Source organism: Erinaceus europaeus, chromosome 2 (genome assembly GCF_950295315.1).
Source record: "Erinaceus europaeus chromosome 2, mEriEur2.1, whole genome shotgun sequence".
Classification (NCBI taxonomy): domain Eukaryota; kingdom Metazoa; phylum Chordata; class Mammalia; order Eulipotyphla; family Erinaceidae; genus Erinaceus; species Erinaceus europaeus.
In genome coordinates, this window is record NC_080163.1 from 39842941 (window position 1) to 39856446 (window position 13506).

Sequence of the window (13506 nt, forward strand, 5' to 3'; positions counted from 1 at the left end):
CCTTGTTTTTTATTATTGTTGTAATTATTATTGTTGTTGTTATTGAAGCCATTGCTGTTGGATACGACAGAGAGAAATGGAGAGAGGAGGGGAAGACAGAGAGGGGGAGAGAAAGATAGACACCTGCAGACCTGCTTCACCACCTGTGAAGTGACTCCCCTGCAGGTGGGGAGTTGGGGGTTCCAACTGGGATGGTTACACTGGTCCTTGCGCTTTGTGCCACGTGCTCTTAACCCGCTGCACTACCACCGGACTCCTTAATCTCTTGCTTTTATCCAGTTTTTGTAGTCTTACTTTGTCTGATAAGGTTAGCCTTGGAATGATTGAGGAAAGTGAAATAGGAAGTAGGTGAGGAATACTCTTTTTGTCTTTATTTTTTATTGGGAGATTAATGGTCTATGGTACAATTGTTGGCACTTTGGTATAGTTTCTTATCTCACCAAAATAAGTGTCCAAAACACTCTCACCCCCAAATTAGGTCCATCATTGTAGAACCTGAAAGTCCCTCCTACCTCTAACCTCCTTTCTGACCTCCTTCTCCACAGTTCTTTTCTCTGGGAACTTGGAAGCAACTTAGATATCCAAAATGCTCTTTTCTTTCTTGCATTTATCATGTCCTTTAAAAAATATTTCTTAAAAAGAAGGTAGATTTTTAAGAATCTATTTAGAAGATCTAGCCAGCCATCTTCCTATAGGTATTCAGTCGGATCACTCATGTCACAGTTTTCAATATGGATGTGTGATTGTATGCCAGGATAAACCTTCTGCAAGGGTAGTAGAGTCCCCAGTTTTTCTCCTTTCTTAATAGAACCTTTGTATTTAATTGGTTTAATGTAGAACATTTTAATGCAGAAACCTAAAAGAAAAGAAGAAATACTGTTGTTAAAATTCTCTGAGGCTCTTGCCGGGCCGGCTTGGCTTGCTTCACGGTGGTGAACAGAGACGCGGAGACAACGGCTGGGCAGGGAAGCTGTATTTCTTTATTCAGGAGGAACTATTCATAAACTAAGACAAACTAATCACCAAACAGAACTCTGCTGTCTCTTTGCGGCGGCGCAAGCACTCTTTCTCTTACTCTGGAACTCAGGAACCCAGGAACTCTGTCTCTCTGGCACTCTCTCTTACTCTGTAACCCTGAAACTCTCGAACTCAGGAACTCAAGAACTCTGGCTAACTCTGGCACTCTCGAACTCAGGAACCCTCTCCCTTACTCTCGAACTCAGACACTCTCTAACTCAGGAACTCAAGAACTCTCGGACTCCGGAACCCTCTCCCAGGGTCCCTTGGGGCGGGGCCAAGCAGGCCCGCGAAATTAACAGGACTCATCCAATTCTCTTGGAGGGGGAGGGCTAGAACAAGCCAATGTAAAGCATACGACAATTCCCCCTTTTCTTTTTAACTAAATGACTATAGTATCAAGGGTGTGGGGTGAACAGAAACATATATAACCAAAACCAGCATGTTGCCAAGGGAAGGCCTGAGGGGGCCATATCTGAAAAAAAAAAACATTTCTTGCCTCTGGGGGGCTACTTGCCTCGATGGGCATTTGCATGGGGGCGGGGAACGGCCTAGGGTCCCAAAGGCAGCTGGCTGCAACTTACTTACTATGAAACAAAACTTGTTATTAGCATATCTACTGCACGATCTAACATTTCTAATAGAGAAGGAATTTGAGACTTTTACATATCAACAACGTCTTTTAACCTTTTGTTACACCCATTCAAGATGGAGACACACCCTAGGTGTGGGCCGGAGAGGAAACCTCAGGCATGAGAATAATTAGCATAGCCATTGTGCGATCTACCATTTCTAATAGAGAAGGTAGTGTTTTACATATCAACAAGTCTATTTAACCTTTTGTTTAGACCAACTTAGTTGAAATATATTGATTGTTAACTAATTTTTACCTCAGACTTTAAATGTAAGTTAATTTTTATCTTTATGAGAATTACGTTGAAAACCTTTTTCATTTATCTTTGACTAGTAAGAATTTAGCCTTAAAGCTACTGTTTACCAAACTTTAAACATACACATAAACATAGTCATTAATACACGAGGAGAGAAACCTTTGTTACGAAGACATGTCATTTTAAACACGAATTTAAATCTATATTGTCTTAGTTGTTGGGGGGGGGTTCACCATCCGGAGGTGGCTTCCCGTGCAGCTCCACTTCTAGGAATTGCAGGTTGCGATCTCTGCACAAATCTCTGCGTACTCCAGCTTGTCTGCCTTCAGGCCAGACCGGCAGCTGGAGATCTCGTGTGCCCAGTTTCGGCAGGGAGCCCGGGGGTCCGGGAGGCCCGGGATGGTTCCAGAATTCATAGAAAGAGGGCAGGCAGGCCATCTTTGTAGAAGGCGTGAGCCTAGGTGCCCAGGGGCCGCCGCGGCCCTGCCCCATGGCCCTGCCATGTCTGCTGCCCTGCTCGCAGTGGCCGAGCAGTGTGGAGGGATCACGCGTCCAGTGCCCTGCACCACGCGGTGGAGAGCCGGCTCCTGTGGGCTGGCCTCAGGCTCCAGCATGTTGGCATCGGGCTCCAGCATGTTGGCCTCAGGCTCCAGCATGTTGGCATCGGGCTCCAGCATGTTGGCATCGGGCTCTAGCGTGCTGGCATCGGGCTCTTGCATGGTGGCGTAGGCCTCCTGCGGGCTGCGGGGCTGCGGGGTTGCTGGCGCGGTGCGCGGGGTTGTCTGGGCGCAGCCGGCTGGCTGGCTGTTTGACCAGGTGGAAACAGCAGCTCCGCGCCTTGCCTCCCGCCCGCTGGCTCTTCCCGCTGGCTGTTCTGAGTTCGCCCGAGCGAGTGGAAACCACAGAGTGGTCCAGAGATAAATGTTCCAGAAACAGCAAAACAGTCTCGTGAAGAAAGAGCAGAGGCCTTTGGAGATCTCTTCACAAGCAGAAGAGAAGGCCATCGTACATAGGTAGCCAAATTGTCTTTACTTATCTGAGAGATGCGCAGGTCAGGTCCACGTGGGCGCCATTTGTTGTTAAAATTCTATTAAGAAAGGAGAAAAACTGGGGACTCTACTACCCTTGCAGAAGGTTTATCCTGGCATACAATCACACATCCATATTGAAAACTGTGACATGAGTGATCCGACTGAATACCTATAGGAAGATGGCTGGCTAGATCTTCTAAATAGATTCTTAAAAATCTACCTTCTTTTTAAGAAATATTTTTTAAAGGACATGATAAATGCAAGAAAGAAAAGAGCATTTTGGATATCTAAGTTGCTTCCAAGTTCCCAGAGAAAAGAACTGTGGAGAAGGAGGTCAGAAAGGAGGTTAGAGGTAGGAGGGACTTTCAGGTTCTACAATGATGGACCTAATTTGGGGGTGAGAGTGTTTTGGACACTTATTTTGGTGAGATAAGAAACTATACCAAAGTGCCAACAATTGTACCATAGACCATTAATCTCCCAATAAAAAATAAAGACAAAAAGAGTATCATGAGTGAAGGCCACAATTATAAGATACTCAAGGGACATTAGATTGAACTGAAAGTTTAGTAAAGCATATTTAAAGAGTAGCAGGAAAAGATTAGGTTGCTGAGAATACTGACCTAGAATTATGTCAACTCTAAGACATATTCTGATAAAAGTATTATGCTTTGAAGACGAAGAAAAATGAAAGTAACTGATGCAAGATAGATTGTTAACCATAACCCCATGGGTCCCGGGAAGCAGTCCCTCTCTAATTATAAAGTTAGGTGTGCTGAGTGCATAAAGCTAATTTCAGGGGAAGTTGTAGGACATCTTTGAAAATACACAAGGCCTGGGTGTATAGATCGACCTGTCAATGCCCATGTTCAGTGGGGAAGCAACTACAGAAGCCAAACCTTCCACCTTCTGCACCCCATAATTACCCTGGGTCCATAATCCCAGAGGGTTAAAGAATAGGAAAGCTATCAAGGGAGGGGATGGGATATGGAGGTCTGGTGGTGGGAATTGTATGAAGTTGTACCCATCTTATCCTATGGTTTTGTCAGTGTTCCCTTTTTTATAAATAAAATTTAACAAAACAGTAATAGTTAAAAAAAGAAAATATACTAGGCATTTTTAGTACTTTGTATCCTGCATTTTTATCATTTTAATAAGAATATGAAACCTCTCTATGAAATATGTAGAAAATAAGCATCACGTGTCTCCAGGATGTGCCCCTCTTACCTCTCCCAGTTACCCGAACACCATTATTGATAACATTTTTGTTTCTATAAGGTTTCTCTTGACCCATAATCACTCCAGTAAAAGGTGCAAATACAGTCGATCCATCAGAACACAAGACATCCACACCCTGGTGAGCCTTATGATTTCTAGGATATAAATAAAGAGTGTTAGACTGAGGAACTGCCCAGGATATTTTATGGCCCAAGAGTGTAGTGTTAAACTGTAGTTCACAGACTGGAGTGTCAAAAACTGAAGCTGCGTAAATATAATGGAATTTCCAGACATGATAATGTTTCCTCTTTCTTTTTAGTCCAATTGTAGCCTCCTTCCTTATAGGTAGGAATAACCACATTGCAGAGATTAAGCCTTTATAAATATTATCTTTGGGGGGCTTGGTGGTGGTGCATCTAGTTAATCACATGGTATCAAGAGCAGGAACCAGGGTTCGAGCCCGCTCATTCTCCACCTGCAGGGGTGAAGCTTCATAAGAGGTGAAGCAGCCACAAGATGGGCTGAAGTACTGCTCTGTTTGTCACTACACCTCCCTAGAACAAACTGCCCTTCGATGAGCGGGACAAATTGAGAGAAACTGTAATGGACAGATACGGGGCAGACAGTTTCTTGACACTACTTAGATGCACCAGCTGAATAGTTATAACTTTTTTTTGGGGGGGAAGACTTATCAGAAACTAAAGGGTGAATTTGTGAGCTTGATGATAAGGTAGAGAATCTTTTTTTTTTTTTTAAGATGGGGCCCCAGGTGGTAACACAGGTGTGAAGCACAAGAATCCTGGATTGAGCCCCCCCTCCCAGCTCCCCACCTGCAGGGGGTTTGCTTCACGGGCGGCGAGGCAGGTCTGCAGGTGTCTGTCTTTCCCCATCTTTGTCTTCCCCTCCTCTCTCAATTTTTCTCTTGTTCTATCCAATAATAATGACAGCAATGACAATAACAGGGGCAATAAAATGGGGGGGGGAGTGGCCTCCAGGAGCAGTGGATTCGTAGTGTAGGTACCAAGCCCCAGCTATAACCCTGGAGGCAACAACAATAACAAAAAGGTGAATCAAAACCCCATCGCAGCTTTGGGACAAAATTAAAATGAACCATATTTGTGTCATAGAGATTCAGAAGGAACAGAGAGGGGGAAAGATGCTGTGTTGTCTACCTCCTTTTCTAATATTTTTATATCACCCTCTTCTTCTCCCTATAAAATAAAGGAAAAACTGGCCTGAGAGGCTGTTTTCTAGTATTGCACATGCCCAAGGCCCTGACTTCATTCCCCACCCAGGGGAAAAAAAAGAGAAAAGAACACTCAAGAGACTTACATGAAAAGAAAGAAAGGAAATACAACACAAGAGTACCCAGGGTCCACACAGAAAATGGTACGAGTTCTTTCATTTTCTTGTATATTTATTACTTCCCCCACCACCACCAGGATTGTCATTGGGGCCAGCGCCTGCACACCTCCACAGCTCCTGAAGACTTTTTTCCTTTCTTGTAGGTCAGGAGTGGGGAGTATCTGGCCTGAGGGCCACATATGAGCTATGGAATCATTTGTTTTGGCTCTGCCAAGGTAGCCAGAACTTTTTTTAAAAATTTTTTTATATTTATTTTCCCTTTTGTTGCCTTTGTTGTGGTTATTGATGTCGTTGTTATTGGATAGGACAGAGAGGGATGGAGACAGGAGGGGAAGACAGGGTGGAGAGAAGGACGGACATCTGCAGAACTGCCTCACCACTTGTGAAGCGACTCCCGCTACAGGTGGGGAGCCGGGGGCTCAAACCAGGATCCTTGCGGCGGTCCTTGAGCTTTGCGCCATGTGCGCATAACGCGCTGTGCCACTGCCTGACTCCCCAGAACTTTTTTCATAGCAACAGAAAGTGCTCATTTTAAGTTGATGGTTTTGTATTGTTTGTGAATGATAGAAATATCCAGATGGCTCTTGGCAGAGAAAAGGCTCCCACCCCTGTCTAGATAGAGGATGAGGCAGGTGAGAGGGAGAGAGGAGAGACACTGCAGCACTGTCCCTCCACTCACAGAGCTTCCTTGTTACAGGCATCCAATCTGGGGTTCAAGCCCAGGTCCTTGTGTGTGGTAACATACACTCTATATGACTTGAAAGAAACAGACAGCAGTACAACGACAGAATGGGACTTTATTCATACTAACAGGTCTGAGAGAAATTCAACTGGGCAACAACAGCCTTAGCTGAAGTTAGGTCAGTTGGCCTTGACATTCACAGGGTTCTCCACTCCCCAAACTCTTGAACACACAACCTCAAGTGCTCGTGGAACATTCTCATGCAGACCCATGTTGTACAGAAGTCAGTGTCAAATTCAGAAATATTGAAGTTTAACTTCTCAGATCACAGTGGAATAGTAGCAATAAATTACAAAAAGCTAGAGAAGTTCAACATATGGAGACTAAACAGCATGCAATTGATCAAACAGCAAACAGTTGGATCAAGGAAGAAGAAAAATATTCCTAGAGATAAAAAAAAAAAAAAAAAAGAGAGCATACCCTACCAGAACCGATGAACACAATTAAAAGCATTACCAAGGGGGAATTAAGCGCATATAAGGAAGAAAAAATCTCAAGCGATCTGATATCACACCAAGAGGAGCTAAGGGAAGAACAAACCAGCAGAGGGAAATAAAAAAGTAAATGAAATAGAAAACAAAAAGGTGGTTCAACAGAAGATCAGTGAAACCAATAGCTGGTTCTAGGAAGGGAAAACAAAATTGGTAAGTCCCAGGTGAGGCTGGCCAACAAGAAATCCCAGTAGGATCATAAGTGAAAGTGGAGGTTGGTAGAGATACTTATGGTTATAGGAGGTGACTGTAAGCAACTTCATGCCACTGGATTTCAGAGCCTAGTCAAATGGAATATGGTTTTCATCTCCTAATACCTGCCTGAGTCGAAGAGGAAGAGGGAGAAGACCCAAACAGATCAGTGACAAGCCAGGAAATTGAATCTTCCACCAAAGGCCAAGGTTCAGGTGGTTTTTATCAGTGAGTACTACAAACCCACAGAGGTGATCTGAAATTTCCTTTTCTCAAGCTTTCCCAGAATATCAAGACGTTTTCCTCAGTACTTTTTATAAGGTGAACACCCTGATATCCAAGACTGATGTCAAAAACATAATGCCCTGATCAGAAAATGTGGAGAATTGGATAAGACGCTTTATCGGAAAAGGCAGATAGCCAACTTGCACAGGAATGTGGAGTAAGGAACAGTTTACTTATTGCTCCGATGCCTACTGCTTCAACTGCTCAGATTCTGGGAAATAATGAGTCTATTGAACCTTATACCAGCAATATCTACACTCGTAGAGTCTTATCGGGAGAATTTCAGATTGTAAATCCTCATTTACTGAAGAATCTTACTGGGCGGGGCTTATGGAATGAAGAGATGAAAAACCAGATTACTGCGTGTAATGGATCCATCCAGAGCATACCAGAAATTCCAGATGATCTGAAGCAACTGTATAAGACTGTGTGGGAAATCTCTCAGAAAACAGTTCTCAAGCTGGCAGCTGAGAGAGGTGCTTTCATTGATCAAAGCCAGTCACTGATCTGTTTGGGTCTGCTTTATATCGTTTATAGAGTAAGCATTTTTCCATATAACTGATTTTTAAGCATACAGTTCAAGAACATCAGATACCGATTGTGTGCAGCCATCCCTGCTATGACCCCACTTAGAAACTATATAAAGCAGCTACTCTATAAACGATATAAAGCAGGGCCAGAGAGACATCTCACTGGGTAGGGTTCAAGCCTTGCCATTCCCACAGTTCAGGTTCAATACCCTGTACCACAGAGGCATGTTTTAGTTATTGGTCTCCTTTACTGCAACTTTCGTTTCAGCTATTGTTTTTAGCTGTGGAAGTTCTGTTTGGTTCCTTCATTAATTTATCTTGGTTCCAGAATTAATTTCTATCTGCAAACAAATAGTTTATCTGTAATTGCTTGTGTTTTCATTTAATGTCTTTTTGTAATAAATCTGTGTGACTGGAAAAAAAAAAGAGGTGAAGCAGATCTGCATGTTGAAGAAAACATGACTGCTGGGAGCAGTGTATCCATAGTGCTGGCACCAAATGCCCAAAATAACCCTAGTAGCAATAGAATAAATAAATAAATAAGCAAATAAATAAATAAATAAAATATTAGCTATTATTATATGGTGGCTTTGGGAAATAATACAATAAATGTAAGTAAAATTTACAAATATATTGGCTTCTTCTAGATCACTTTGAGTTGCCTTTTTATGGGAACCTATCATAAAAGATTCCCATATCCTAGTCTTAATTTTCTCTCAGTGATCTAGAACTCATTATAAATGTTATTGTCAATACATGGTATTTTAATCAGTGATACCTTTTGGGTTTATTAGAGTGTAGGGAACACAAACATTCAAAGCAATTCCAGAGAATCTGAGAGCTGAACATCAAAGGATGCCCTAAAGGAGGCAATATTTTCAAAGCAATGAGAGACACACTTGTAAATTTTCAGCAATGCAGACTGTGAGGATTCTTGAGTTTGCCTTTCACAATCTTCACTGCCGTCATTGTGTCTGCTCTTACCCTACTACTTTTTCTTCTGATAGTTGTCTACCTGAAAAATCAAGTTCATCAAGATCTGTAAATTATGTGCAAAATAATACTGAGCAGGCTTCAGGTAAAGAGCCATTAAGTTACTACACAAGCCAACTGCTTAACCTTTAAAGTATGACTTAATTGAGCTGTAATTTTTGACAATTCAGAGGCCATCTGAATATCTCCTCGACCCTTTCCAGGTATTTGAGATTGCTTTGCAAGTAGAATCTGTGTAATTAGGAGTTTCATTATAATTGAGATGGAGATTAGTGATACAATCAAACACATCACTATTTCATCGAAGAGTGGCACCCTGACTTATATTCTGCGTTGTTGAGAAGTTACAAATGTAGGGGCCAGGAGGTGGTGTACCTGGCAAAGTGCACACATTACAGTGTGCAAGGGCAAGGGTTCAAGCCCTTGGTCCCCACCTGCAATGGGAAAGCTTCAAGAGTGGTGAAGCAGTGTTGCAGGTGTCTCTCTGTCTCTTCTCCTCTCTCTGTCTCTCCCTCCTCTCTCAACTCTTCTCTGTTTCAGTCCAATAATAAAGACATAAAAAATTAGAAAATTTACAAATGTGTCCCTCATTGCTTTGAAGATATTTTCTCCTTTTGGCAGCCTTTAATGTTCAGGTCTTAGAACCTGGAAACATCACTCCATAGTTTGACAGGGAGACAATGAATACAAAAGCCTAAATCCAAGTCCAAATTTCACCCTTTCCAACTGTATTAATCAGACCACTTAGTATTTTGGTACCTTAGCTGAAAATTTTCATCTGTAAAATGGGATAGTAGTGTTTGATTTTCACTTTGGAAAAGCCAGATGAAAGAAACAAAGAGGGAAATATCAAGAGGGAAAAGGCTGTTTTTCCCCTCCCCTTTATCCCATATTCTGTTCTTAATTCATCTGAGAAGTTGCTGCAAGAGCAAATGATGAAACAGATATCATCTTGAGCTTTCCTGCTGTCAGAGGGAGATGATTGTGAACCCTTGAAGATTTAAATGTATGGCAAGGACACTAAGCAAAGAGGTTAAGAGCCACACACACACAAAGTTTTATGGTTATTTGAGAAACTTCATACCTTTGAGTAGTATACTGGCCACAACCATGACTGTCACATGTCCTGATCTCATTGGAAGACTTGCCAGCACATATATTAGCCCATGGTCCAGCCAGTGCTAAAAAGAGAGTAAGAGAGATGCAAAATAAGTGTATTTCCTAACCTCACATAATTCCAATCTCCATTTGCCTTGCAAGTCTACCAGAGAATTCTGCAAATTCTGGTTTTATTATAGTTTTTTAAAAAGATAAAAGATGTGTTTACTTTTATGAGAGAGAGAGAAAGAGAGAGAGAGAGAGAGAGAGAGAGAGAGAGAGAGAGAGAGAGAGAGAAGAGATACCCCGGATGCTCATGTTTGGCATATGGTGGTGCCAGAGATCAAACTTAGACTCTCAGCCAGGTAAGTCTCGTATTTTAACATGCTGAGCTATCTTCCTGGCCCTTCACTACAGGTTATTTCCCCTCCCCTTCTGAAGTTTATATAAGACTCCTAATTTAGATGTAAAAATTAATCCTTTCACTGACAACAAATGACTGCTTTATTATGTCTAGAATATGTGTGTGTTTATAAGCACTAATTTCTGTTATTAGGGTCTGCTTCAGATCATCCACTAATGACATAAATTTTACTTTTCAAATTTTTGTCACTCTTTATTTGGTGTGAGAACATATATGTTTAGGTTAAGCAAAATAAGCAATATGATTCACAGAAATAATTCTAAAATCTGTAAACTAACTGAAACTTTTCTTGATTGTTAGTTTTAATAATCAAACCCAAATGTTTGAGTTAAAGGAGAAACAAACTCTGAGCCAGCAAAGTTTATTTTACACTGCGTAAATCTCTTTCATATTTACAAACATGGAAGAGGGAGAGTCTGAGAAATAAGAATTTGTTAAACCAATTAGCCTAAGTGGAGTGAAGAAAGAAGGTGGAGAAGGGAGTAGAAATAATTATATGAAAAATTATGGAGTGGAAAATATGGAAGAAAGGAGCTGTGTAACATTCTTTTCAAAATGTTTTGTTTACTTATTTTAGTGAGAGAGATGCCAAGAAAAAAAGAGATAGAGAGACAAAGACAGAGAGGAGACAGTGAGAGAGATAGAGAGACCTGAACACTGCTCAACTCTGGCTTATGGTGGTGCAAGGGTTTGAATATGGGACTTCAGAGCCTCAATCATGAAAACCCTTTTTATAACCATTATGCTATCTCCCTCCCCTATCTTTTTAGAATAGTACTTTAAATACAAGATGACCTTATTGGTGACTTTGGGAGAACTGTTGCAGTTTCCAGTGGAACGGACGGGGACACAGAACTGTAGTGGTGGGAATTGTATGGAACTAAAACTGTATTATCTTATACTTATGTAAATCAATATTAAATCAATATAAGTAAATAAATACACGCTGATAAATATTCAGTTAGATTAAATTTCCTGGACTTTGAGTGCTAACATTCACAAAGTAATGCAGCTAAGAAATTCATCCTTTCATTTAAAAGCAAAGGTAGAAACAAAAATAATAACTTGTTGATTTGCTCATTTATTTTATTTAATGATATTTTATACTTGTTAATAAATGTACTAAAATAAGTTATATAATGTGGCCCGTAAGCATACTTTAAAAAAATGTCCACCTGGATTATTACTCGGGCTTGGTGCCTGCCTGCACTATGAATCCACTGCTCCTAGAAGCCATTTTCCTTTTTTTTTGTTTTACTAGGTAAGAGAGAAATTGAGAGAGGTTTGGTGTATTGCACCAAAATAAAAGACTCTGGAATGGGGTGGGGTGGTTCGAGTCCTGGAATATGATGGCAGAGGAGGACCTAGTGGGAATTGAATTGTTATGTGGAAAACTGGGAAATGTTATGCATGTACAAACTATTGTATTTTACTGTTGACTGTAAACCATTAATCTCCCAATAAAGAAAATTTTTTTAAAAAGAAGAAGAAATTGAGAGGGGAGGAGGTAGCAGAAGAGAGAAAAAGAAACATGTGTAAAGTTGTTTCATATCTCCTGAAGCTTTACACCTACAGGTGGGGAGTAGGGGCTTGAACCCTGGTCCTTGCTCATAGTATGGTATATGCTCAACTGAGTATGTCACCACCCAGCCCCAGCATAATTTTTAATGTACTTTTTCAGCTGTCAATTTCAGAAATCTTTTACCATTACTAAGCTTCAGTTCAATGCCTTAATCAAGATATAATACTGTCACTTTGGCAAGCAATATTTATCACTGGAAATTCAGTAATATATTAGACAATGAATATTCCCCTTCTCCTAATCTTTACCAGTCTCTTATACAAACTTTTAACTTTCTCATACAATAAAGTTACAATAAAGTCCTGGAACTAGTTTGCAAAACTTTCTCACTTTCAAAAAAACTTTTCAAAGACCCCTTTCCAAATTATTTTCCCTTATTAAATAATCAAACATTTAGTTGTAAATCATTGAGGAACACCCTCCCTGTATTCTTCCTGTTTCATTTCTGATAGCCAAATACACCAGTGGTGCTGATACACCTGGTTGAATGCATGTTACAGTGCACAGGACCCAGGTTCAAGTCCCTGTTCCTCACCGGCAGGGGGAAATCTTTTCAAGAAGGGACACAGTGCTACAGATGTCTGTCTCTCTGTCTATTTATCTATCTATCTATCTATCTATCTATCTATCTATCTATCTATCATCTATCTTCTCTCCATCTGGGTTTCTCTGCCTCTACACAATAAATACATAAATAAAAGATCTTATTTTAAAAAAGTTCATCAAGATTTTAAGGTCCGAGGGGTGGTTTCCTCAGTAGAGTGCCCAAATTACTATGTGTGAGGACCCAGATTCAAGCCCTTGGTCACCACCTGCAGAGAAGAAACTTCAGGGGTAGTGGATATCTCTTTTCTGTCTTTCACCCTCTATCTTAAAAAAAGGGGAGGAACTCTGCACCCCATTATGACCCTGGGTCCATACTCCCAGAGGGTTAAAGAATAGGAAGGCTATCAGGGGAGGGGATGAGATGCGGAGTTCTGATAGTGGGAATTGTGTGGAGTTGTAACCCTCTCATCCTATGGTTTTGTCAATGTTTCCTTTTTATAAATAAAAAAAAAAAGAGGAGTAAGTGAGGAGGAGGAAAGATAAAGGAAAAAGAAGTTCTATTTTTTACTTACCAGTCGAAATTAAAACAGCCAAAAGGAGGACTTCCAAGGGAAACATTTTCCCTGTGTCTCTATTATGGTGTTTCTTCCTCTGATGACAAAATTGCCCTCACACACTCTTTGAAGTATATTCAAATTAGAATTTGTGTTTTGTAGCTATTTAGCCTTCAATTATTTATCTCTCATAAATTTAGTGTGAGACACATAAAGCAGAAAATATTTGAAGAAAACCATGGAGCAAGTGAAATTCCAATATTCCCTAGTTACTCATTTTGTGTAAAACCTATGAAAAAGCTTTTGATCTGAAGAAGCAGCTAATTTTATTGGAAATGCTGACTAAATATTAACAGAAAGGGATGAGACTAGTGCAGTGACTCTTCTGAAGAGTGGGAGACCAGACAAATGAACATTTGAGTATTTAGTACTATCTACTAGTAGGTCTTTAATTTAGTAGATAATACATACTTTGGAAAATCAGTCATTAATAAGGTATGAATTTCTAAAATATATTTAGTATATCCCTTTGAGGATTTTTTTTGGAA

The 13506-nt window shown here is 40.6% G+C and overlaps 1 protein-coding gene and 1 non-coding gene across 2 annotated transcripts; one reads left to right on the forward strand and one right to left on the reverse strand.

Annotated features, from left to right (window-relative positions):
- Positions 1-345: 345 nt before the first annotated feature.
- Positions 346-13241, reverse strand: LECT2 (leukocyte cell derived chemotaxin 2). The gene is made up of 4 exons (XM_060178388.1): positions 12977-13241; positions 9839-9935; positions 4166-4311; positions 346-856 (listed from the first exon to the last, which is right to left on the reverse strand). Exons 1-4 carry the CDS (start codon positions 13020-13022, stop codon positions 690-692), a joined length of 456 nt encoding a protein of 151 aa, XP_060034371.1. The 5' UTR covers positions 13023-13241; the 3' UTR covers positions 346-689.
- On the forward strand, positions 4656-4784 carry LOC132537365 (small Cajal body-specific RNA 8). The gene has a single exon (XR_009548807.1). It is a non-coding gene; the product is annotated as a small Cajal body-specific RNA 8 (non-coding RNA).
- Positions 13242-13506: the final 265 nt, after the last annotated feature.